Source organism: Monodon monoceros, unplaced genomic scaffold (genome assembly GCF_005190385.1).
Source record: "Monodon monoceros isolate NGI ecotype Baffin Bay Population unplaced genomic scaffold, NGI_Narwhal_1 Super_Scaffold_5, whole genome shotgun sequence".
Classification (NCBI taxonomy): domain Eukaryota; kingdom Metazoa; phylum Chordata; class Mammalia; order Artiodactyla; family Monodontidae; genus Monodon; species Monodon monoceros.
The window spans coordinates 80,089,406-80,116,985 of NW_021703782.1; the positions used below are offsets into that span (position 1 = coordinate 80,089,406).

Sequence of the window (27,580 nt, forward strand, 5' to 3'; positions counted from 1 at the left end):
TAAGCATCAAAAAGCCTACCTTGAAATTGAGTAAATTTAATGGTCCCCATTCTCTCCCCGTTCCGGAACACAACTTGACCCTAAATAGAAAACAAAACAAAGAAGAACAAAGAAGAAATGCCATATTAGCCCAAACACTACTGATCTCAACTGAAGTTCATTAATTGTACAATGTGATTATTATTATTGGAGAAAGAATAGACTCCCGCCAGACCACGGATGCAAAATTAAACTGTCTTTAAACTGGTTGTGACTTTATCTGGATAATTTGAGGAGCAGAAAATCAATAATGGAACCAACACATGTAAATTAAAGCCCAGATATGCATCATCATTATCATCATGACTATTTATTAAACACCCATGTGCCCTGTGTTATCCCAGGACAAGGTCTTCCAGGGTGTTGGAGAGATGGAGGAAGAGATGAAGAAGCCCTTGGAGCCTGGCCCTGCCTCTGCTCCCGTGCCCCACCCATAAAAATGTGGGGCTTTGCCGAAGTTGTTTGGCTGCAGGACCAGAAGGGGGCTAGAAGTCCGTTAGTATTCCTTATTAAGGACACAGAATGTTTTTGTAAGTTCTTCCTGAGGGGTGACGTCAGTCCCAAATATAACTGGGCTATGGGGCAGCACAAAATTAAGCTTCTTGAGCCAGTGAGACCTGACTAGTGTCACAGGCAGCTAAGCACCCCTCATTAGGGACCCCGGGGGCTAAAGGCAGCATCAGCCTTGCTGGCTGATGCCCAGCTTCCATGTGCTGGGCTAAATAAACCAGGAACATAAAGAGGGGATGTGGTCTCTCCTTGCCTATTTACGGTCCACCTAAAATTCTGCAACCGGGTAAGGAAATTTGACGCAGGTTATATAAATGAATCTTTATGACAAGCTTGAGTGGAAAGGAGGATGATCCTGATTTTACAGATGAAGAAACTGAGATTGAGGGAGGTTATGCCAAGGTCATTGTAAGTGAGGCTGCTGGATTCAAATCCGAGTTTGATTTTAATGCCCATGGAATTTCACTACAGCATGTTGTTTCTGATCCAGAAATAAATTTCTTCCTTTCTTTCCATTAATGTGAAACTAGGAAAATAAATTGTCTTAAAGGTACACTGCTTTATGAGCGCAGTTACGCTCTTGCATCATCAGGCAATAGCAAAGACAATACCACAGATTCCATTCAATTCTCAAGAGAAAGTTCCAGAAAGTACGTATCTTCCCTTGATGGAAATCCAAAGTCTGAGGCCCTGAGGCTTTCGGAACAAAGAGAATCACTCAACCTGTTCTCGGAATGAGAAACACCTTCTAAGGCCACTTTGACACCTTTTTGAGATCCTGAAGACAGCTGCGAGTAGTATCAGTTTGAAACTAACGCCCACCGAATTCTATATTCAGTTGATGGTAAGCAATTCCCTGGAGTGTGAAAACACTTCAATGTAAGGTGAGACAGGAGCTGTGATTTTATTTCTAGGGATGATTAAAAAACACAGAACATCTTCCAAAGGATTGCCTTTATGCCAATGGACCACTTTGCATGGGTGGAAAAGATGCAGATACTGTCCACACGACATTTCTTTGTTTGACAAAAGTGGAGATCTAACTAATTCACCCATCTCCTGCCAAGCTTTGAAGAACTCCAAAGACTTCTAGACATAAAATGTGAACAAATTCTGCAGAATCTTTATTAGTTAAATTAAAAAAATATATTGAATGGTATTCAAAGAGTGGATGGAATAATACTGGAGTGGAATACAGGGCGGGGGTGAGAAAGAATCTCCCTTTACTTTTTAGGTTTTCTTTCCTTTCTCCTTTACTTTTTAGATAAAACTCATTAGTTCATCTTTGAAGTAAGACCTGTCATATTTTAGTTTTCTCACAGTAGCTACTTTTACTCACAGTAGCTCCTCCTATTTCCTTAATTTTTTAGGTACTGCAGTGGGAGGAGGCCAGCGTCTGAGTATCACAAAGCTGGGTTCAGGGCCCCCTTGGGCAAGTTCCTGAACACCTGAGTTAGGGACCTAGCACAGCTCATGGTCTTCAACGGGCACTCAGTAAATGGCACCAGTAATTTTTATTTAAAAACATTTAATAGCAGAGAGCTGAAATAAAAAAGATTCCAAACACCAGGAAGCTTTCCAAACTTTGAGAAGAGATTTTCAACATCACATGATTTCAGCTGGCAAAGGGGTAAACCGTTGGGCCCTAATCCAAGGTGGCTTCACCGCTCAGAAACATCAGCCCCCAAGTGACTGAGTTCCCAAACCACACGGGCCGCTGTGTGTTCAGCCAAAGGGAGAAAGATGAGAGGCCTGTGACTGTGGTAACTGAGAGTAACACGGACAAGCAGATGGGTAACTGGCTATATCGAGGCTCTGCACCAGAGAAGAGCGGAGAAGCTCTGTGGAGCCCCCTTCTGAGGAAGATTTGACACGTGATTCTTTCCTGAGGTTGTGACCACGGCATCTCTTGGGTTGGATAGATGATGCCAAGTCTGCAACCTTGAGCACGGCTGACTGGATGGGGACTACCACCCCAGCCAGGCCAACGTCGATAGGACTGGACACCAGCGAGGAAGGTCATAAGCCAATCAGGTGATTTTCATGAAATTCTGCCTGATGGATGGCCTCCATGTTAGCAGATGGACAACTCACGACATTCCATAGATATTTACCTGCCCTGGGCGGGTCCTCTTTTAGGTGCTGATTCCTGCTCTCAGAAAGCTTTGTATTTGATTAGGAGAGACAGGCAAAACATGTTCACCAAAAAATGAACGAGATGATTTCATTTCGTGAAGAGTGCTGTGCAGAAAATCAAAAGGGAGTGCCTGGACAAGCGGAGTGAATTTACTGTGTGGTCAGGAAAGACCTCACTGCAGAGGTGACATAAGAGCTGAGCCCTGCACAGTAAGAAGCAGCTACTCCAGGCAAAAGGAAAGGCCAGGACAAAAGCCCTCAGGTGGGAAAGAACAGAAAGGGCCAGCAGGAGGAGTGTAGTGAGGGAGCGGGCAGGTAGGTGGGGCCTGGGGGCCCTGACAGGGCTCTGGAGGGGATGCTAAGTGCAGTGAAGAGCCATGAGGGCGGGGAGCTAAACAAAGCAGCAATATGATCTGATTTAAGATTTGAGAAGATTGCTCTGGCTGTCCGAAAATGGGAATAGAGACCCGGGCGGCTTAGGCAGCTGGTAATCCAGGTGTGAGGTGACAGAGGCTTAGGCTAGGGTGGTGGTCACATCCTCTCTCTAGCCAGCTCAGAGTTCATCGCCAAGGTGGCTGAGCACTGTGGCCTCGGCAGCAGACGCTTCCCTTCCACTACTACCATCCTGGGGGTGTGGGCACCATGGTAGGCGACCAGATGCTCCCTTCAGGATGGAGACACTTACTTCCCCAGCATCTTGGCTGCTGCTGGGTTGCCCAAAGGGTGCCAGTTAAGGTTATGTCCCTCCTTGGGGTCAGCCTACATCCAGTGGTCAGTGTGAAGGGACACAGTAGTTTGAGCCCCCTTGCCTCAATTCAGGACAGCTGTGAAGGACCGTGGGCTCCAGAGGTCCCCATGGGGTGGCTGAGGCCGTGACTGTAGCTGTGCCCAATTCAACTCATCCCTCTGCCTGACTCTGCTTCACTTCCTCCCTTCCTGTTTTGTTCCTGAGAGCCTCCCTGATAAACTTCCTGTATGTGAATCTTTGTCTCAGAGTCTGTTTCGTGGGTAAACCAGCCTAAGACACCTGCCATCAAAGGTCATTGGAAATATCTCTTTTTCACAACCCGAAGGAGCCTGAGGTGGTGGGAACAGAGGCAATGGATTCCCAGTGAGGCCCACACGGCAATTAGACTCTTCGGTTTCGCTGTGGCCTGGCATCTCAGCCAGGGGAGCTGGGCTGACTTCGGTTCCCAAAACCCCAGCTTGAGCAGGGCTTACTTTTTACTTTTCTCCCACACACATATTCTTTACGTACATATAAATGCTGTGACTCTCCTTAAGCTTTCTTTTTTTTTCCTTCTCCTTAAGCTTTTGCCATGTGCGATCCAGGGCTGTAACCGAGGGTGATTACATCCCCTTGAGACCAATCCATGGGACGCATTACACTGCACAGCAGTGGGGTTTGATACTCCGGCTGGGGTGGCGGCTGATATCTGTCTTTTGGCTCCCAATCCACACTCACTCTTCTGTGTCCTCCTCTGTGTTGCAGGGGCCCACAGCCTGGAAACCATACTTCCCAGAATCCCCTGCCAGCTGGTTTCCATTTAGGTTCTGCTAATGAGAAGCATTCATGGGGGATTAGAAAGTGTGCAGAAGGGAAAAGCTATTTTTTTTTTTCTGCTTTGGTTGCAGCAGCAGGAGCTGAGTGACTGCAGGTGTCCATGGGCCCCAGCAGCCCTGCACTGTCAGTGTGTGCAGTGGGACTCGGGATAACTGCTCAGTAGACAGTGCTGGGGTCCCTACAGTGGCAGAAACAGCAGTGGCAGGAGCCTCAGAGGCCAGCGTGCTTGCATCTCCATTATCTTATTTGCATTCCAAATCTGCTCTGTGGTCACTTATAAACTCCTTGGAAGTTAGAATCCATTACCAATCAGCATGCAGTCAAGGAAACAGAAAGCACTTCAGGCATGTCAGAGGCAATGGCAACACCATTCCTCTTTCTTTTTGTTTTGTGGTACGCGGGCCTCTCACTGCTGTGGCCTCTCCCGTTGCAGAGCACAGGCTCTGGATGCACAGGCTCAGCGGCCATGGCTCACGGGCCCAGCCGCTCAGCGTCATGTGGGATCTTCCCGGACCAGGGCACGAACCCATGTCCCCTGCATTGGCAGGCGGACCCTCAACCACTGCGCCACCAAGGAAGCCTAACACCATTCCTCTTATTGCTCCTGCAGCCCAAGGGGCTTGGCCATTTTCTGTAAACACTTCTCTCTGGTGACAGCACCTACCTGATTTGCTCCTCTATCCCTTCTAACAAACTTGTAGCCGGTTCCCTGTATTAAATCTCCCTCTGAAATGAGCAGATTTGTAATGCAAATAAAATAATGGAGGTAAAACCCCAAGTGGATAATTTATAAGGATTTTTCTTTTTCCTGAAAGAGATGTTCCTGATGTCAAGGAGAGCAATCTGTTTCATAAAAGCTGATCCAAACTAACAGTTCAGGTTGAATTGGGAGCGATAAATTTGAATTTTCTTTTTTAGAAGAATCTTCAGAACACATAGGACAACATATGGAAAAAAAACTTTTTTCTGCATTCACCAGACAAGAGTACATTTGCCATCAGTGTGACCTTGGACAGTCATTGAGTGTTTCTGAGCATCAATTCTCCTACTTGAAAAATAGGAAGAAAAACACCTACTTCTCAGGATTGTTTGTGAGAATTAAAGAAGACAATTATGAGAAACGCATAACCCAGGGTTGGTGCACACAAAGGTTAACTCTTATAATGCTCCAGGTAATCCGAGTTTGCAAAATTCCACCTGATGTCCCCAGAAAAATCAGTGGAGAGTAAAATGTTCCAGCAGTCAGTAGGATTCAGTGGCCTCCTCTTAGAAAAATTAATTCTATTTTCATTGTTTATCTTTAATGTTTCACTACTAAGCATGAGTGAAATTTATTCCAATAACAGTTCATGAATTGTACAGGTCAAGCCCTACATTGGAAAATTTTTTTTGTCTCTTTCAAAGGGAAGGGACTCCCTGCCCTGGAAAATGATCTGATGTCGGGCTGGAGCTGGAGGTTACACAGAGGGAAGACTCGCTAGGCTCAGTCTAATCTTGTGGAGCCCTGGGCCCACTGAGGGACACAGTCTCTGCTGATCACAGTGCATTTAGGGAAGGCATTCCATCCTTACTATGGCTCTAACTGCACTCTTGTGTCTGGGCAGTCATATTTGTCTTTGGGAGATGTGAGCAAGTATGCTCAGCTGAGTGTTTGAGTTATGCTGTGGGGAAACAAGATCTGTCCTGACATGTCACACAGGCAGTGAAATCTCTAAGGAGATGGAAGCTGAAGGGTGATGGGGGACCCTGGCTGGCCCATCACTATCTGTATGGATGATCCAAGCCCACCTTAGACTGTTCTGCTGCCAGCCCTTCTCCCAGGACAACGTTGGTCTCAAATGAATAATGAGGATTTTGAGAAAATTTGGGGGTTACACTGCCAGTCAGATTTTTCCATAAAGACTACAGATCCTCTTCATGTAAGCTTGAAGAAGGTGCTTTCTGCTTCCCAAGGGATGATAGGACATAAAAGAGAAATACCAAGTAATTGGGTACATCTACCCACATGTTCTACAAAGGTGAAAAATACTCTTTTTTTTCTGCATGTCCCTTGGGCTATAAGACAAGTTATATTTTGCATACTACTTAAAATATTTCTTACATAAAAATGCTTTTGACGGACCTAAGTCTTGAGGAAAGTTTGATGTATCCATTGGGTTTTCAGCAGCTGGTTTTCAGGAGTTAAAAGGAGGAGCAGCAAGGGAAGTGTGGCCTGCCCACTGCCATCCTTCTGCTGGTGGGCATTAAATGGAGGGGTATCCTTCTGAGGGAGCGTGATCAGATGACCCATAGGGTTCAAGTGATGACCAGCCACAAAGGAAGTGGAGGTCTAAGGCAGGGCTTGGTGAAGTGGAGAGGAGTGGGGACCAAGAGGAGATGGCTAGATGGATGGCCCAAGAGAGGCAGGACCAACTGCCTCTTTTCTTCCAGTTATGATACGAGAGTCAAGCTTGTTTAAAATAGCAAACAAAATAGTACAGTAGAAACTAACACAACATTGTAAAACAACTATACTCCAATAAAAATTAATTTAAAAAAGAATAGCAAAATATCAGAAATGAATGAGATATCCAAGAAATAGGCCAATAGCAAAGTAAACTGTGATAGACGCATGATGAAATATTATGATACATGCATTCAATCAGTCAGCACTGTTGAGCACCTAACATGTGTCAGGTACATGCCAGGCAGGCACCGGACAGAGTGAGCAAAGTCCACATGGTCCTAGAGTGCATGGAGCCTGCAGTCTGGTGGGAGGTATAGACATTAAACAATAAATACACTGATAAATATATAATTGCAAACTACAATAAGTGATATAAAGGAAAGAACAGGGAGCTGCAAGAAAGAACTACAAGACCTGAATTAGACTGGGGGTCAAGGAAGGCTTTTCTGGGGAGGTGGCATTTGCATTGAGACCTGAAGGACTTAGCTAAGAGTGAGGGGAGAGCTTCCTGGGAAGAGGAATTGCAAGTACCAAGGTCCCAAGGCAGGAAAGAGACCGGGAAGTGGGAGGAGCTGAAACAACGGCAGTGGAACTGAAAGTGGTGATTGAGGGGAAGATGACCATGGAGTGGAATGGGCAAGGTGGACAGGTGCAACGTCATGCAGAACCTTATAGGTTTATCAAGGATGCCAGGCTTAATTCTGAACGCAAGGGGAGCCACTGAAGGGTTTTAATCAGGGGGTGACTTGATCTAAGTTATGCAGACTTGAACATTATATTATAAAAGTTATAAAATAATGGAAAAAGTGATATTCTGTTTGTGCCAGACACTGGCTAGTTGTTCACCAAATCCATTTCCTTTTCCTCCTGGGCACATGGTTAGACTGCATTTTCTTACCTCCCTTATACCTAGGTGAGGCCATGTGACATTTCTAGCCAATGGAATGTGGGCAGAAGTGGCACATGTCATTCTAGGTCTGGCCCATGAAAACCTCCCACAAGACCCTTCCTGCTCCCTCACTTCCCCCATCTGCCAAAGAGATTCACAGGATCTATCAGTGAACTCCGAGGCCCAAGGAACAGTGGGGACATGAGACAAAGGAGCCTGGGTCCATGAATAATCATGCAGAAAGGCTGTCCGCCAACCAGAAACATCCACTTTGGACTTTGCATAAGAGAAAGATACATTTTTACTATGTTAATTCACTGAGATTCTGAGATATCTTTGTTACAGCAGCTACTGTTATTTACTTTAACTAATACCATACGTAAGTAAAAAAGGATAAAAATTGAATATACAGTATGTTCATAAATGTAAAAATTATTCCCGCCAAGTAAAAAATTACTCCCAACCAACAGTGGTTGGTCCTGGGTTGTGGGATTATGGCTTTTTCGTCCTTTTACTTTTCAGTATTTTCCAATATCCTCTAATGAGCATGCGTTATTTTAGTAACAGGAAAACTTTATTAAAAACTTTTTTTTGAAAGGCTGTTATAAGGAGGCACATTTTTTACAGCTAAAAATAGCAACATCATCACCAAGAAAATAATTCTCCCTCTTGGAATAGATTAATTTTTACTGACAGCTTAGAGTTTTCCTGAATAAGAGCCAAAGATCTGTGCAAGCATAAGCACATTTCCCCCTCAACTTAGAATAATGGAAAGAGCAATGAACGAGGGGTCTGAAGAGGAAGATCTGAGCTGTGCTCTGCCATTATCTAGGAAGGGAACTGGGGCAAGTCCCTTTTCATCTCTGTTCTCAGGTTTCTCTCTGCAGAACATGCAGCGATAGCATCCTTTAAGTTATTTTTAGTTCTGCTGAAACATTTGTGTATGTTATCTAAGATTTTTTTTCTGGGGTTCTCCTTTATTAATAAATTCTCAACAACAACCTCAATGGGATGAACTATGTATTATTATCTCCATTTTACAGATGAGAAAACTGAGGGGCTGAGAAGTTAAGAAAGTTACCTAGGGTCACATCTAGTAGGCTGCAGAACTGGGACTCACCTCAGACATGGTCTGACTTCAAGCTCATGCTTCTAACCACATACTATCCTGCCTTCCTTTGCAAAAACCAGTCACTGATTAGAAAATGAGCTCTTTGCAGGGGTAAGAGTGAGTCCCAAGCAGCCTTGGGCTAGGGGGAAGGAGCAGGGGTAGCACAGGAGGTAGGTGGAAGAGGAGGGAGTCAGGGATGTGTTGGTAAGTGTTTAAATGGCTCTTTGGGGGGGCAGGGGGGGCCAGGAAGAGTCCTGACTTGTCCTGTTTGCCAATTTCCACGGTGTAAATATTCCCACCAAGGCAGATTTCAAGCTATTAACAACTGGCTCTAGGCAGCCTGCAGGAGCTGGTTCCAGCACACCAGTGGCCAAGCCAGTCTCTCAGGAATGTGAAACTGAAGAGAAATGCAAAATGCCTAGTTTTTAACCACTCAAGGGGCGGGTGAGAATCTCTTCTTAGAAGTGGGGGAGGGGCTTCAAATCAGAGTGGGAAGAGCTGGAGATCTCCACTGGGCTCTGCAATGCTGGGCCTGGGACTCTGTGGGCCACGTCTCCCAGCCTCCTCCCCAGCCTCCTCATTAGCTCTGCCAAGAGCAGACCCTGAGGGAGGGTGGAAATTGGGAGAGGAGAAGGACTCAGGAATCCCCATTTCCCCAGGCCTCTGTCAGGGTTCTGTGGCTAGTGCCAGTCCTGCTACACCCCCTGCGCGGTGCCAGCAGCAGCTGGGCAGTGCCCCTCCTCAGACGTCTGAATGCTAGCTCTGTGGACATTTTCTGAGCTCCCAGTTTCCGGTAGCCTTACCTCTTCCTTTCATTCTTCTAGCCTAGAGGTGATAACTGTTTCTTTCAGCAGTGGGTACCTCTGAACTGCGTCAGTGTTCCTTTTATACTCCTTTGTCCTTCCGAAACCTATTAAACAACTCCCTGTATTAAATCTACTCTGTTTGAAATGCCTAGTTTGGTTTCTGTTTTTCTGCTAGGACCTCATCCTCTCTGTCTACCATGTGGTCCCTGGCAGGACTCAGTCCTCCAGCATAAGACCTATTTGTCAGGCCCCAATTAAAGTGGCCTTCTCCACTCATGTCCTCGATGGTACACTGGCAGGTGATACTGATGCTGCTTGCCCCGCCTCTACCTCAGGGTGTGCCCCCCCCCTTCTTCTTCCACCTTGAACTGCCTATTGTAATTACCTCCTGCTAAGATGGAGAGCCCCCCCCCGCCCCCCCCCCCCCCCCCCCCCCCCCGCCCGGGGCAGAAAAGTGCTCTTTCCTCCTCAAGGCCTGGGAAGGATAGGAGTACAGGACTATTTGTTAATTCTCATTGAGTTGAATGAACTGGGTTCTCGGTTTAGGGGGCACTGAAGCAGGATCCCTCAGGAAGGGCTATGGAGGAGAAGGAGAGGGAGAGAGAAAGGACACTGGCCAAGGGTAGATGCTCAGTTACCTCCATGGTGTGAGAGGGACCGAAAGAGACAAGTGGCCCAAGGCAGAGGAGCTGGTTATCACAGAAGCTCGGAGGTGGAGGTCTGGGCCGAATGGTGTTTGCAGAGACTGTTTCTTTACAATTAAACCAGAAAGCACACTGGCTTAGAGTGGGAAGTTCAGGGTTCTAGTCCCAGTTTTGTCACCAACTCCCTGTGTGCCCATAATTACGTTCCTTCCTCTCTCTGGGCCTCAAATTTCCACAGATAAAATGAGGAAGTAATTGCAACATACTGTGTTTGGGACTTGGCATGCTAATGCCTGACCCAGTGGAGATGCACGAAGTCAAAGTCCTTTTTTTTTCTAGAAGCTCCCGGTCTAATGGAGGTGACAGGTTAAAAAAGAAATAAAGTTACAAGACAGCGTGATAACGGCTACGAGAGGGTGGGTACAGAGGCTTGTGGGAGCACAGAGGAAGGGCACCTCTCTTGTGAGGGGGTAGCTTGGCAGGGGGCAGGGAAGAATGAGTGTGAGTTAGCCAGGCAGAAAGGATGGGAAAGGGAATATTCTGGGCAGAGGGAACAGCATATGCAAAGGCCTGGAGGCAGAAGAGAGCTTAACTCTCTGGAGGACCAGAAGGAAGGACAAAGGTGGCTGGTGGGGGGTGCGCAGGAGGTGGGGGAGTGGAGGCAGGAAGGCAGGAGCCACATCAGGCAGGACTTTGGACCTCATGATCCAAAGGGGGCCACAGAAGGGCTGTAAACCAGGAAGTAACAATTCCCAGATGCTCTTCAAAAGGAAGGAAATCCTGCCACTTGTGACAACACGTTGGGCCTGGAGGACATTATGCTAAATGAAATAAGCTAGACACAGAAAGATAAATACTTCATGGTATCACTTACATGTAGAATCTACAATAGTCAAGTTCATAGAAGCAGAGAATAGAATGGTGGTTGCCAGGGGCTGGGGTTAGGAGAAATAGGGAGATGTTAGTCAAAGGGAACAAACTCCAATTATGCAGGATGAATAAATTTTGGAGGTCTAATGTACAGCCTGGAGACTGCAGTTAACCATACTGTACTGTATACTTAACACTCGCTAAGGGGGTAGATCTTAAGTGTTCTCACCACAAAAAAAAAAAAGAAAAAGGTAACTTTGTGATGTGATGGGTATGTTAATTACCTTGATTGTGGTGAATATTTCACAATGTATACATATGTCAAATCATCAAACTGTACCCCTTAAATATATACAATTCCTATATCTCCATAAAGCAAAACAAACAAAAAACTACTCTGGCTGCTGTATGGAAAATGGCTGGTCACCAGGGCAAGACTGGAGGCAAGGAAGACAGAAGCTGTTGTGGAATCCAAGCGAGAGATGAGGGTGACATAGATGGAGAAGAGTCCATGATTCAAAGATGGGAAGGAGGTGGAGTCCTAGGGGCCTAGAGGTGGCCGGGATGTGAGGGGCAAGGAAAGTGGAGAAGTGAAGAAAGGCTTTCCGATTTGGCGGTGCCACTGCTTGCCTGCGCAGCCAGCCCAGGGGAGCTGGCGGGGCCAGTGAGTGGCATCTTTGCCTGGGTTCCAGGGTGAGTGGCTGAGCCACGGGAGCTTTGTAGCTCTAAAGCTATGAATCACGAAACCTTCTCTCAGCTTTCTGCCCCCACCCCAAACCTCCCTTCTTTCCTGGTCATCTGCAGATGCAAGCGTCCCCACGATTAGAAATATTTAATTTTGCTTTACTGTATGTTCTAGTTTTGTTAAATAGATTAGTCTCCACAAGGAAAACCAAACTGCTGACCAGTCAGCCTGAAAATCTGAGACATGCAATTTGCAATCTGCTGCAAGCTTCACTTTAAGCCGAGTGGGCTGCAGATTGGCCTGGGGGCTGGAGGGAGGGCTCAAAAGAGGCAGCTGGTACGGCAACAGTCCAGGCAGGCCAGGGGGCTCAGGTTGCAGGAGGTGGCCAGGCAGAAGGGGTGCTGTGCTGGGAGGTGGGCTGCCAGGATTCTAGCCCAGGATCCTCCACGACATCCACTTGTGACCTGTCCTATTCGGTAAGGAGACAAAGCTTACATTATCTGAAGGCTGGACCAAGAATTCCCCTTACAGAGGGAACGAGCTTGATGTAGGAAGGAATCTTGATTAGAAGAAAATGTAGGAGAATATCTTCAAAACCTAAGGGTAAGGAAAAACTCCTCAAACAAAACTTCAAAAGGACAAACCATAAGGCAAAAAAAATGGATTAATCTGATTACATCAAAACTGAGCATTTCTGTTAGACAAAGGACCCCTGAACAAAGTCAACAGGCAGATGACAGAATGGAAGATTTTGTAAGGTCTACAATCAACATGGTATTAACATCCAGATTAGACACAGCACTCCTGAGAATTAGCAATATGTAGGCAGCAAATCCATCAGAAAAATTGGCAAAGCATAAAGAAGCAATTTACAAAAGAGGAAACCCAGAGCAAATAGGCACATGAAAGGATGCTCGATATCATTAGAAATCAGAGAAAATTAAAGTGATGTCACTTTATATGAATTAAAATGGCAAACATTTGAAATACAGATAATGCAGGTGTTGGTGAGGACTCAGAGACACAGTGACCTAGTGCATCACTGGTGGGATGTCATAGGAGCAGCTATTCTGGGCAGCATCTGGCTGGCACTACTCAGTCCAATTAAGTGTCCATATACCCTCGGAACCAGAATTCCACTCCTGGGATACAGCCTTAAGAAATTCTCATAAGGGGACCTGGAAGGGCGCTAATTATACACATTACAGTGTGTGTGTCTGTGTGTGTGTGTCTGTGTGTGTGTGTGTCTGTGTGTGAGAGAGATGGAGATGACCTGGGGAGAATCATAAGTAGCAGATTAGATATACAAGGAGCAAAATGAACGGATGCATATGGCTTAATGAGAAAGTAAGAAAAAAAGATGACCTATAACACAATACTATTTACATAATTAAAAATACATACACATTTTGCAAAACTACATACAAAAAAAAAGGTAAATTAGGCTCATTAGGATGCCTATTGTGGAGGAAGGGGGATGGAACTGGGGAACAGGAATACAAAGGAATGAATAAGTGAATGAATGAATGAAACAGAGCTGTGCCTTGATGACAAAAATGAACTCAGTTATCTGTACCTGAGTGAAGTTAAGCAAAATAAAACAGAACCTAGACTTTACCTTAAGGGCAGTGGAAGCCAACTGGAGTCAAGGGGGTCTATGCTCTGTTCCTTTGCACGTTGTTCAGTCAGTCATTTATGCGCTCATTCATTCATCACATTTTGGGGATCTTTCTCCTTTGGGCCAGGCACTGTGCTGGGCTCTAGGGACAACGCAGTGAACAAACAGATATTCTTGGGCTCTGGCCTCACTGTAAGGCTAAGAACCTAATAGGTCTGCTCTGGTGTTAAATGGATCCACGCTTGGGATCCAACCAGGTGGTCCACAGGCCTAGGGATGTTACCATCTTCCAATTTCTTGGTTGAGGCAAACAAGGCTCAGACAGGTGAGTCACATGCCCTGGGTCACAGCTGTGAAAGGCAGAGCTGGGCTCTGAGCTCAGGTCTGCAGAACTGAAGCCCCTTGCTTTCCTTCCAGCCCCAGCAGAAGAGGAGGAAGCAGCACAGCAGTTCTACCAGAGGTAGGCTGTAATCCTGGCCTCAGCTGTCTTAGCTTACTCACTCAAGAAGGGCTGGGAAGGCTTCAAGAAGGAGGCAGAAAAGACCCAAGCCAGGACCTGTTAGCTAAGTCAATCCTGAATTCCTGACTCACAGAAACTATGTGAGATAATAAAAGTTTATTGTTGCTTCAGGCAACTACATTTTGGGATAATCTGTTATGAAGTAATAGATAATAAATATAGGGTCACAGGAGGAAACAATTCACCCTGGATGGTTCAAAAGAAGAGACTTTATTAAGGACTACTTACAGAGCGGGGGTGGGGGGCAGATTAAGGGAACAGAATAGGGAAGGTGATGTGTCCACAGATTAGCAATGGCAGGAGCTGTTACTTGGGGGCAAAGGAAGTTAGAGTGTCCCTGGAGCGTCATAAGAGTGGGAGACACAGAGGAGAAGTCTTAGCCATGGAGGTAGGGGCACAGCTATTTCAGGAGATGCAGCGCCAAAGTGGTGGAGGGGGCTGCACTCTGACCTCTCTCTCCCATGCCCTCCAATCTCCTGCCTATGTTTTCCACTGGCCAAACTCAACCAGAAGCCCAATGACAAGGGATCCTGGGTGATGTCATCTACGGGATCAACCTCTAAGGGCACAGAGAATGGCAGAAAATAGGTCTATGGGAGAAAAGAAAAAGAGAAAAACCAACAGCGGGATCTTCTAGGCTCCACTCTCAGCCTTGAAGTTCTGTGTAGCTGACTTTATGTAAGGCTGGATCACATGACTTACACTAAGCCAATCAGTGCAACCCATCCTCTAGCTACAGTGATTGGTTCAGGGATGGACACATGACCCAAGTTAGCCAATCGAGGCTAAGAGGGATCTCCAGGGATTTTTGTTGGCGCTTTTGGGGAAATGGGCTCCTTTTTTTGCCCCCCTAGACTTGGTGCTGTGATCATGGGAAGGAGAAGCAACTGTGCAGAGGCTGAGGATGGAGCTGGCATAGGAGAAAGCAGAGCCAGGGATGGAGAGATGGAGAAGCCTCATCCCAGATCTCATGGTTATCTCTGGTTAAGTACGGTTTTCAATTACTTGCACCAGAAGAGTCCTAAATGAAACATTCTAACCCACAGCTTTGATGATCCTCGTGACAGCTCTCTGGGGTAGGCTGGGCAGAGATCATTAATTCCATTTTATAGATGAAGAAACTGAGGTTCAGTTCTCTTTATCACTTGGCAACCAGTTCATTTAAATTATTAACTTCACTATACTAGCATAGGTCTTTGGTGTATATTTTGTCCTTACATTGTACGGTTTTAGATTTTTGACTTCTTTTTCAGTGGCCTTTATGTATGTATGCCTGTTACTGAAAGTTGCTTCAAACTCTCTTTAAGTAGGTGGCACTCAATTATTAATTTTAATCAAACAAGCAAACAAAGCATGTAGATCTCCACTGCTCTCCCCTCTCCGTGCGGCTCTCTCCTCTCCACTGCTCTGCCTGCAAATTCTAGCCTCCTTGGTCTCTCTAAATTCAAATTTTCAACTCTGTCTCCTCAACTTGGCGAGACTGCCAGGCTCTGTTTGGGCTCCCCCTTCCTGTGCTGCGGCCTGGAAACTCTCCAGGCAGTAGGCTGGGCAATCATAAGGCTCATGTCCTTTGTGTCCCTTCTCTCAGGGATCACTCTCCTCTGTTGTCTATAGTCCAATGTCAGAAAAATGTCGTTTCACATAATTTGACTGGTTTTTTTTTAGGTGCTTAAGGCAGGAGGGTATATCCAATCCCTGGATGTTACTCCTCCATCTTGGGCAGAAGTAGAAGCTCCCCCCACCCAAGTGCTCCAGACACTCTCACCCTAGACTTCTGCACTGATTGCCCACTGCCTGGATCACTCTTACTCCAGTCATCACATGGCTCGCTCTCTCACCTTCTTCAAGTCTTTTCTCAAACGTTACCTTCTCAATGAGGCCTCCTGGCCACCCTGTTTAAATCCCTGCTCCCCCTCCACTGGTGGTGTTTCCAATCCTCCTTCCTCCAGCACATTTCTTTTTTTTTCTTTCTGAATAGCGACCATGCCTTCTAACATACTATATAATTTACCTATTTAGTATGTTGACTATTGACTGCGTCCTTGCACTAGATTAAAACTCTCTGAAGGATTTCTGTTTGCTTGGTTCACTGCTGTATCCCTAGCTCCCAATACAGTAGTTGGCCCATCATAAGTTCTCAAAAATTATTCACTGAATGAATAAATGATTGAAAAGATGATAGAAAAAAACCCCATGAGCACAGTTATGAAGCTTGGAAATTACGATGCGTGTGTGGAGAGTAGCTAGTATCCCTTCCGTGTGAAGAGCAGCACGAGGAGAAACAGCTGGAAACGCAGGTTAGAGCCTGGGGGGTAGAACTCCTAAAATGCCAGGCTGTATCCTGTAGGCACTGGGGAGCCATGGAGGCTTTTCATAAGGATTAACAGGGTCATAGGTTTTCTAGGAAGAATAGTGTGGTGAGTGTAGAAGTGAGAGCCAGAATAAGTGAGTGGCAAATGGGAGAGAGAAGAGAGGTGGTACTTGGGATTTCAGAGTCAGCAGAGCTTGGCAAGTGGAGGGAGAAGTGGAGTTGATACCTGTATAGATTTCTCTGTAGAAAAATGGCTGGTATAATAGTGCAAACTCAGGTTCCAAAGGATTCCACTGAGAGAGGTGGGCAGGGGTGTAAAAAGAACCTGGGCAATAGAGGTGGCCTGAAACCTGGACCCACACTTCCCACCGTGTGAACTTGGGCAGGCTAAACAGGCTCTTGAGCTTTGGTTTCCTCTTCTATAAAACAGTACTAATCACATCTTCCTCACAGGCAGGGCTTGCTCCCTGGAAATTCAGTACCTCGGGGGCTTAGTAAATGTTGGTTTCCAACTTGAAAACCTTTTCTCTTTCACTATTTCAGAGTTACAAGAGGCCTGGGAGATCTGAGAGCCCCTTCTCTGACCACGCCAGGCAACATCCCCCCACCTCACAGATGAACTGAGGCACAGAACTCATCCCTAGCTGAGGTCTACTGACTGTCCAATGGAGGAGATGTCTGATAAATCCCACTGCCTGTTATGGTTGCTGCTACTCATAAAAGTTGGGGTGGGAAGCAAGAGCCCAAGGAGTAGATGCCAAGCTGGACATCTGCTCCAAATCCCACTTCTGTGGGGGTGGGTGGGGGAAAGAGGACTCACTTCCATTACACTGGGGTTTAGAATCCCAGGATACTCTGTTCACAGGAGACTTTAATTCCCAAGGCAGCTGTCTAGTGGCTAAGGCCATTAAACATGGATTACTGAGGCAACTCTTCATAAGCTAGTTGATAGAATTACTAGATTTGAGGACAAACAGGGAATTTTTTTGTACATTTCAGAAGGCACTGTGGAGCCTGCACACACTGCAGGGACCCTGCCAAATTACTGAAAGGGAATTGACAGTGGTTATGGGGATTAGCTATCCCTACATATGGCTTACTAAGGATCCTGTGTGCTGAAGAGAGAATCTAGGTCACTGTTTTATCACATACTGTGGACCTGTAAAAATACATATGTATGTGTACATGCATGTCTATAATACATACATACACATATACAAAGTCCTGCACTCTTCATCCATTTACAAGAGTCTACCAGAGCTGATCAATCATGATAGTAATTAACTGTATACACCCTAAGCCCTCCAAACCTCATTAGCTCTCCAAAAAGCTTTTTCAAGCTGTCCTATACCCTGCCTTAGGCAACACCATATGTAATTTTTATTCTACATATTCAAGATTAAATTGCATAACATGCCCTCAGATAACTGGACTCCAATCAGTGGGGATCCAACTCAGTAGAGTTTGGTACTGAGGAGAAAGAAGATGGAGTCAGTTCCTCCAGGCCCAGACAACTGAGGCTCACATGAGGACAGGACACACTGAAGGCCCCTCTGGCATCTACTTCCACCTTTTCTCCCCTCCCTGCCCCATTCTTTTCGAAATGAGAAATAGGGTTCACTTACGGCAGAATGGGACAGAAAGAGGAAAAAAATTAATATTGGCTGACAGTCCACATGTGCCAGGAATGCCAGATAGGAATGTGTCGTAACAACTCTGTGAAGCAGGTATTAATATACCCTATTGTACAGATGGGAAAACTGGGGCCAAGGGCTGAATAGCTAAAGTCCTTTGGCTAGTAAGGGCCAAGACTAAAGTCCAGGACTTCTGAAATTAAGATTTTTTTAAAAGTCTTCCTTTTTTAAAAAAAAAAAAAACTGAGACCTAAAGTAATGTGTATTCACTGCAGAAAATTTGGAAAGGAACAAATAAGCAAAGAGAAAGACTTCCATCCAGAGACAACCACTGTTAGCATCTTGGAATGCATTCTACTAGCCTTTATGTATTTGTAATTTTTTATCAGAAGTGGGGATTTATCACACAAATTTTTGTAACCTGCCATTTTTTTTTTCACCAAACTTTTTTTTTTTTTTGGCCGTGCCACGCATCTTAACAGGATTTTAGTTCCCTGACCGGGGACTGAACCCAGGCCACGGCAGTGAAGCCTCCGAGTCCTAACCACTGGACCGCCAAAAAATCCCTCAAGCAATATATTATAAACAATCTTCTATGTCATTAGATATTTTTCCATAACAACTAGTTTTAGTGGCTGCCAACAATTCCACTATAAAGGTGCATCAAAATTTATTTAGCTAAGCCCGACCACTGGGCATTTAGGTTATTTCCAGTGTTTCCTCTGCCCTCACCGTGACAAACCATGTTGTCATGAACACTCTAATTGGCCCTGTCTTTGCCCGTATCACAGTTGCTTCCTGAGGAAAATATCCTAGAAGTAATTTTTTAGGTCTCAGGGGATATAATACTCCTCACACGGGGTGTGGGAAAGTCTGGGTGCTTATTTCTAGAAAACATTTTCCTCCCTGCTCCAATTACCTCTGATTTTCCAAACCCTACCTGTCCTTTGCAGTCAAGCCCAATTGTCTAGACTGGAAGTCTGTGCCACTGGCCCAGGGACTCCTTCAAAGTTTAAACCAATAGGATATGAGCCACGTATATCATTTAAAATAATCTAGTAACCGTATTTTAAAAGCTAAGAAAAACAGGGGCTTCCCTGATGGCGCAGTGGTTGAGAGTCCGCCTGCCGATGCAGGGGACGTGGGTTCGTGCCCCGGTCCGGGAGGATCCCACATGCCGTGGAGCGGCTGGGCCAAAAAAAAAAAGTTAAGAGAAACAGGTGAAATAAATGTTAATGATAAATTTTATCTAACCCAATATATCTAGAGTAATATCATTTCAATTGTTATCAGTGTAAAAATTATTAATGAGATATTTTATATTTTTTGGTACTAAGTCTCTGAAATCCAGTGTGTACTTTACACGGATGGACCAGCCCCATTTTAAGTGCTCTTGAGTGGGGCTACAGGTGACCACGCTGTGCAGGTGCAGAATGTGTCTTACTCCCTCCTATCTTCTTATGAACACAGGGCCTGGCATGAGTGAGTGAACCACTGAGAGAACAATAGCCCCTCCTTCGGACGGTCTCATCCTAGCTCCAGCAGGAAGTGATTCTCTCTGCTCTGACTCCCTAGAACCCTGAAATGTTCCTTCTTAATGTCCCCCATGGATGGATCCAGTCCTATCCAACACACGGCTGTGTAACACCAGGGGGCCTGGATGCACCTAAACCAGGACGCAGAGCTCACGCCGGCCTGATGATCCTTGGGGCCACAGCCCCCAGACACCGAGATGTTTAAACGTGCCAGTGCCTTGGTGAGTCTGTGTAGGGGCGGGGGCTGGCAGGTCAACGTGCACAGGCACCAGGTCTGACCCTGTGGAGACAGGGGCTGTGTCCACAGGGAACCTTGGGGCTCAGGGCAGAGGAGCCGGGCTTTGGGCCCAGGCACAGTAGGGTGCTGAGAGTGTTTAACAACCAGCTCTCCGAGGTGGATAAGGAGAGAGCTCTGATTTGTTAGTGTTTGCTGATTACTGTGGTGTAAATACTCCTACCATGGCCAATTTCACACGACTGAGATGGTGACATCACACAACAGGGGGTCAGGAAGACTTGCGGACGGTCGGCTCTAATGAGCTGATACAAGTCAGCCCCAGGACAGCACTGGGCCCAGCTGAGCAAGTGTGACAAGCAAGGGGCAGAGTGGCCTTCTTCCCCAGTGATGACTGAGGCTGGTAGAGCCCTGCAGGGGCCCATCATTTGGGGGGAATGGGGAACGAAGATCTGGAGATAGGGTGGTGAGAGGCTTTCACCAGTGGCCTGTGGGCACTGGATGTCACCAGGAGGCCGGGGCACTGGGCCAAGTGAGGACCATGTGTGAGGACACTGAGATCCAGGGACACAGAGGGACGGCTGGGGGAACTGTGGGAGGTGGAGTGGGACTTGAGGTCACGCTCTTCTGCAGGTAGGGGGCACCACACCAGGGAGGCCTCCTTAATGTTGATGTAACCTCCTTTGTAGACAGGCTAGAGTGGGTTTTACATCATGTCTGCCTCCCCACAGGTGTGAACGCCTAAAGGCTCAGATCAGATTTGTCCTGCACACGTGTATTCTCTGTTTATAATGAGCGTTTGCCAAACATCTTTCTAGACCTGATTCTTGCTTCTCATGGACAGTGTTATTCTGCAGGATTAGGAGAGGTGACTGCACCATCCAGTTTTCCCTGGGCCACCATGCAAATTTTCAAATTATCCAGTGTTAAACTGTACAGAATACCATAGAGTCTATAGATGAATCTCTTTAATTTACTGTAGTAATGTTCACAGTGTATATAATTCGAGAACTCTTTAGTTCAAAATAGGAAGTAATTGCATTAGGAGTACGTACTTGATCATCCCCTCTTTTCTGCCATAACTGGTCAATAACCAAGCCGTGTGATTTTTCTCCTGACATGTGCCTTGAATCCACCTGCCTCTCTGTCCACTCACTGCCATGGTTGGTACCTCATCCCTGCAGTTGCTCTTGATTCCTTCTCATCTATTCTCTCCCACTGCAGCCAGGGGAAGCTTCTTAAGCACTGCAGTCAGGGTCCGCTGGTCTTGGGATAACAGGCACGACATGATCTGGCCTCCACCAACTGGTCTCCCCCACACCCAGGCTCATCCCATCCCACCCTCAGCTCCAGCCACATGGGCTTTCTGTTCCTTTCTCAAAGGTGCCCTCACCCCAGGGCCTTTGCATTTGCTCTTCCCTTTTCCAGGAATTCCCTTCCATCCTAAAGGAAGGGTATTAGCTCCTATTAGTTCCTATTCATTCTCCAATCTCAACTCAAAGTCACCTCCTCAGGCAAGTCTTTTGTGATCCACAGCCGTGGCCAGGCCTCCACGTTATACGCTCTCCACACACACCCCATAACTGTCTTTCAGAGCACTTTCCACAATTTATACTTAATAGTTATTCAGGTGATTATCTTTTTATTGTCTGCTTCCTCCTGGGTACAAGGACCACATTTGTCTTCCTCAATGTTGTATCCATAGCACCCCCCTCCCCTGCTTCCCATACTGTAGGTGCTAGTAAATATTTGTAGAAGAAATGAGAAAAGGGAATTAGCTACTTCTCTGCAGTTGTGCCAGGTTTTTACACTATGGTCCCATCATTGATAATAAAAATTCCAAGGTCCAAAAAGGTGTTTTATTGGTTCTTGGACATATAGTTAATTTTTTTTCACCGAAATATCTGATTTCTCCTGTTAAGTTCGCCAAAAAGAAAGAAAAAAAGAAATAATGTGATACATATGAGCTATGGCTTTCTTTCTTCTTCTACCAGGCACCCCTCAATCATATGGAGTACTTTACAGTTTGTAATGCACTTTCCTTAATTCACCTCCAGAGCAACCTGGCGAGGGGCCCTTGTTCATTGGTCTCACTTTGCAGAAGAGAACGCAAAGATTAGAGACTTCCCCGAGGTCACCTCTGCTAGGGTGGAGGGGACAGTGTGCAAACCCAGCTCCGTGGACTCCATGTCCAGTGCTTGTTCTGCCAGACCGAGCTTCCTCTCCCAGCAAGCTAAACAAGCACCCAGATGAAAGAGTGTCACTTCAGTTTTGCCTGGCATTTTTCTCAAATGCTTTCAGAATCATTTTTGTAACTGAAACATCTCTCAAAGGAAGAAAACTAGTTCATCACAGTAATCAAGTCTGTCATAGAGGATGTGTGATGATGTTTGAAAATATAATCCTATGAACATCAGAACTGACAACTCTGAAACATCTCTAGGCTAAATCTGCTAATAACAGTCTTTAGCATTCAGATTGGCATTCACATGGGTTTGGTGTGATACATTTCACATCAGAAATGCCCTAACAAGGAACTTTCTCAGAGAATAACCAGGTCGAGGACAGATTTTAATGAGGCCCAATCCCTGAAAGGGTGAAGTGTGAAGGAAGAATAAAGGCATGAGATGCAGCATGTATTTCTGTGAGTCCGATGACAAGATGGGGGCTCACATCAGAAAACGTGGCAAACACTTTCTAGAGGTCAGGACTTGTACAGAAAAGGAGTCAAGCCATCAGGGCTATCACCTCTGAAGACTGTCCGGGAAAAAAAATGTGCTTTGATTAGAATGAAGCAGACACATATGAATTGCAATTACCTCTTCTAAGCCTGCTGTTCACTCACTCACTCCTTCTCACCCTCTTATCCACCTACCAACTTATCCACACGTTCATCTTTGTCTATCTACCCACCTGCTCATCTACCTACCTATCACTACCCATATCAATCCATCCGTCCACCTACCCACACATCTATCCATCCATTCACCTACACACTCATTCATTAATCCATCTACTCATCTCTCTCTCTCCATCATCCATTCATCTACATCCATTCACCTACCCACGTATCCATCTATCCATTCACTCATCCACTCAGCCATCCAACTATCTACTCACCTGCCAGCCCTCCACTCACCCTCTCACCCATTCAACTGGCTAGTAAATCTTTCCTGTGTATCTGCTATGCATAAAGCCCTGAGGAGATGTTGAAGAGGTTGGAGACAGGGGTGGTCATAAAAATATTTCTGACGTATTTGTTCCTTTACTATCAGTTGGAACTCGAATATAGGCCAGACTGTGAGCTAGGACCTGAGAACAGAGAGATGAATCTCAGATAGACACCGCTCTCAAGGAGTGAGTAGTAGAAGCCTCTGTTGTAAAGCTAGCCAACTACTTGGGAATCAAAATGATGGCACAGTAGGGACTAACGTAAGGATCTCCACATCATGCGGCTTGGGTTCAAGGACCATGTTTCAGTGGCCACCACAGGCGGCTTCACCCAAAGCAGCTTGGCTCTTGTCTTGTTTAATGGACACTCACCGCCTGGCCAAACACATTTTATTACTAACACCACACGAATGTGGTGAAAGGGCATTAAACAAAAAGGCTATTAACCCTACCATCAAAAGCTCATGTGTAAGGCTTCCCTGGTGGCGCAGTGGTTGAGAGTCCACCTGCCGATGCAGGGGACGCAGGTTCATGCCCCGGTCCGGGAAGATCCCACATGCCACTGAGCGGCTGGGCCCGTGAGCCATGGCCGCTGAGCCTGCACGTCCGGAGCCTGTGCCGGAGCCTGTATGGGAGAGGCCACAACAGTGAGAGGCCTGTGTACCGCAAAAAACAAAAAAAACCCAAAAAAACAAAACAAAAACAACAAAATAAAAACTCATGTGTAAAAGTACAGTACTGTTTGCTGCTTTGCTAACTGTACAAGCTGGGCAAGGAAAACAAAGTTCTGCTGTTGGTCAATCTCTCATTTGTTGTCTCTCTCTCATTCTCTTTCCCACTCTTTTATGATTCATTTCTTAACCTTTTCAGAGGAAAGCCATAGTGCTTTTCAAGATAATGTAAATATAAAGTAATAAGGAGGTCACTGTTTCTGAAACCTCCGTAATACGTGTGCCACCTTCACGATTTTTGTAGCCATCTGTGCTTCTATTAAATATCTGCCTCTTTAAAAAAACTAAAAAAGAAAACGTCTCGCTACTTTACATGCTAGTTATCCTTTTATAGTACATGTTAAAATCAAACACAGCTATTAAAATAAAGAGTGTAGGTCCTCAAAAAACTAAAAATAAAATTACCATATGATTGAGCAATTCCACAGCTGGGTATATACCAGAAGAAAATGAAAACAGTAATCTGAAAAGATACATACACCTAGCAAGGAGAGGGGATTCAGAGCACCACCTAAATGAGCTCCAGAGATGGGCACGAGCCGTGGCTATCAGAGCGAACCCCAGAGACAGGCATGAAGCTTTAAGGCTGCTGCTACAGACACCAGGAAGCCTGTGTGCAAGCACAGGTCACTATCCACAACTCCCCTCCCGGGAGCCTGTGCAGCCCGCCACTGCCAGGGTCCCGGGATCCAGGGACAACTTCCCTGGGAGAACGCACGGTGCACCACAGGCTGTTGCAACGTCATGCTGGCCTCTTGCAGGCTCACCCCACATTCCGTACCCCTCCCTCCCCCAGGCCTGAGTGAGCCAGAGCCCCCTAATCAGCAGCTCCTTTAACCCCGTCCTGTCTGAGCGAAGAACAGACGCCCTCAGGTGACCTACACGCAGAGGCAGGGCCACATCCAAAGCTGAACCCCGGGAGCTCTGCGAGCAAAGAAGAGACAGGGAAATACCTCCCAGCAGCCTCAGGAGCAGCGGATTAAATCTCCACAATCAACGTGATGTACCCTGCATCTGTGGAATACCTGAATAGACAACGAATCCTCCCAAAATTGAGGCTGTGGACTTTGGGAGCAACTGTAGACTTGGGGTTTGCTTTCTGCATCTAATTTGTTTCTGGTTTTATGTTTATCTTAGCTTAGTATTTAGAGTTTATTATCATTGGTAGATTTGTTTATTGATTTGGTTGCTCTCTTCCTTTTCTTTCTTATATACAGATATATATTTTTTCCTTTTTCTCTTTTTGTGAGTGTGTATGTGTATGCTTCTTTGTGTAATGTTGTCTGTATAGCTTTGCTTTTACCATTTGTCCTAGGGTTCTGTCTGTCCATTTGTTTTTTGTTAGTACAGTTTACTGCTTGTTATCATTGGTGGATTTGATTTTTGGTTTGGTGGCTCTCTTCTTTTTTCTTTCTTTGTTTTTTATTACTTTTAATTTTTTCCTATTTTTAATACATTTTTTAATAACTTTACTTTATTTTATTCTTCCTTCCTTCCCTCCTTTCTTTCTCTCTCTTTCTTTCTTTGCTTTCTCCCTTTTCTTCTGAGCCGTAGGGCTGACAGGGCCTTGGTGCTCCGGCCGGGTGTCAGGCCTGTGCCTCTGAGGTGAGAGAGCCGAGTTCAGGACACTGGTCCAACAGAGACCTCCCGGTTCCACATAATATCAAACGGCGAAAGCTCTCCCAGAGATCTCCATCTCAATGTTATGATCCAGCTCTACTCAACGACCAGCAAGCTACAGTGCTGGACACCCCATGCCAAACAACTAGCAAGACAGGAACACAACACCACCCAGTAGCAGAGAGGCTGCCTAAAATCATAATAAGGTCACAGACACCCCAAAACACACCACCAGACGTGGTCCTGCCCACCAGAAAGACAAGATCCAGCCTCTTCCACCAGAACACAGGCACCAGCCCCCTACACCAGGAAGCCTACGCAACCCACTGAACCAACCTTAGCCACTGGGGACAGACACCAAAAACAAAGGGAACTACGAACCTGCAGCCAGTGAAAAGGAGATCCCAAACACAGTAAGTTAAGCAAAATGAGAAGACAGAGAAACACACAGCAGATGAAGGAGCAAGGTAAAAACCCACTAGACCAAACAAATGAAGAGGAAATAGGCAGTCTACCTGAAAAAGAATTCAGAATAATGAGAGTAAAGGTCCAAAATCTTGGAAATAGAATGGAGAAAATACAAGAAACGTTTAACAAGGACCTAGAAGAACTAAAGAGCAAACAATGATGAACAACACAATAAATGAAATTAAAAATTCTCTAGAAGGAATCAATAGCAGAATAACTGAGGCAGAAGAACGGATAAGTGACCTGGAAGATAAAATAGTGGAAATAACTACCACAGAGCTGAACAAAGAAAAAAGAATGAAAAGAATTTAGGACAGTTTCAGAGACCTCTGGGACAACATTAAACGCACCAACATTAGAATTATAGGGGTCCCAGAAGGAGAAGAGAAAAAGAAAGGGACTGAGAAAGTATTTGAAGACATTATAGTTAAAAACTTCCCTAATATGGGAAAGAATATAGTCAAGTCCAGGAAGCACAGAGAGTCCCATACAGGATAAATCCAAGGAGAAACACGCCAAGACACATATTAACCAAACTATCAACAATTAAACACAAAGAAAAAATATTAAAAGCAGCAAGGGAAAAACAACAAATAACATACAAGGGAATCCCCATAAGGTGAACAGCTGATCTTTCAGCAGAAACTCTGCAAGCCAGAAGGGAGTGGCAGGCCACATTTAAAGTGATGAAGGGGAAAAATCTACAACCAAGATTACTCTACCCAGCAAGGATCTCATTCAGATTCAATGGAGAAATTAAAACCTCTACAGACAAGCAAAAGCTAAGAGAATTCAGCACCACCAAACCAGCTTTACAACAAATGCCAAAGGAACTTCTCTAGGCAGGAAACACAGCAGAAGGAAAAGACTTATAATAACAAACCCAAAACAATTAAGAAAATGGTAATAGGAACATATCGGTAACTATCTTAAATGTAAATGGATTAAATGCTCCAGCCAAAAGACACAGACTGGCGGAATGGATACAAAAACAAGACCTGTATATATGCTGTCTATGAGAGACCCACTTCAGACCTAGGGACACATACAGACTGAAAGTGAGGGGATGGAAAAAGATATTCCATGGAAATGGAAATCAAAACAATGCTGGAGTTGCAATTCTCATATCAGACAAAATGCAATTGCAATATGCAATTCTCAAATCAGACAAAATAGACTTTAAAATAAAGACTATTACAAGAGACAAAGAGAACACTACATAATGATCAAGGGATCCAAGAAGAAGATATAACAGTTGTAAATATTTATGCACCCAACATAGGAGCACCTCAATACATAAGGCAAATGCTAACAGCCATAAAAGAGGAAATCGATAGTAACACAATCATAGTAGGGGACATTAACACCCCACTTTCACCAATGGACAAATCAACCAAAATGAAAATAAATAAGGAAACACAAGCTTTAAATGACACATTAAACAAGATGGACTTAATTGATATTTATAGGACATTCCATCCAAAAACAACAGAATATACTTTCTTCTCAAGTGCTCATGGAACAGGTTCCAGGATAGATCATATCTTGGGTCACAAATCAAGCCTTGGTAAATTTAAGAATACTGAAATCATATCAAGTATCTTTTCCAACCACAACGCTGTGAGACTAGATATCATTTACAGGAAAAACTCTGTAAAAAATACAAACACATGGAGGCTAAACAATATGCCACTAAATAACCAAGAGATCACTGAGGAAATCAAAGAGGAAACCAAAAAATACCTAGAAACAAATGACAATGAAAAAACGGTGACCCAAAACCTATGGGATGCAGCAAAAGCAGTTCTAAGAGGGACGTTTATAGCAATACAATCCTACCTCAAGAAACAAGAAACATCTCAAATAAACAACCTAACCTTACACCTAAAGCAATTACAGAAAGAAGAACAAAAAACCCCCAAAGTTAGCAGAAGGAAAGAAATCATAAAGATCAGATCAGAAATAAATGAAAAAGAAACGAAGGAAACAATGCAAAGATCAATAAAACTAAAAGCTGGTTCTTTGAGAAGATAAACA

At 45.2% G+C, this 27,580-nt stretch overlaps 1 protein-coding gene across 1 annotated transcript in view; it reads right to left on the bottom strand.

Moving 5' to 3' along the window:
* GABBR2 (gamma-aminobutyric acid type B receptor subunit 2) overlaps nucleotides 1–27,580 on the bottom strand; it is a 365,880-nt gene that overhangs the window by 101,125 nt on the left and 237,175 nt on the right. The window contains exon 8 of the mRNA XM_029201547.1: nucleotides 20–80. Coding sequence (XP_029057380.1) covers nucleotides 20–80 — 61 coding nt within the window. The remainder of the gene's footprint in view (nucleotides 1–19; nucleotides 81–27,580) is intronic.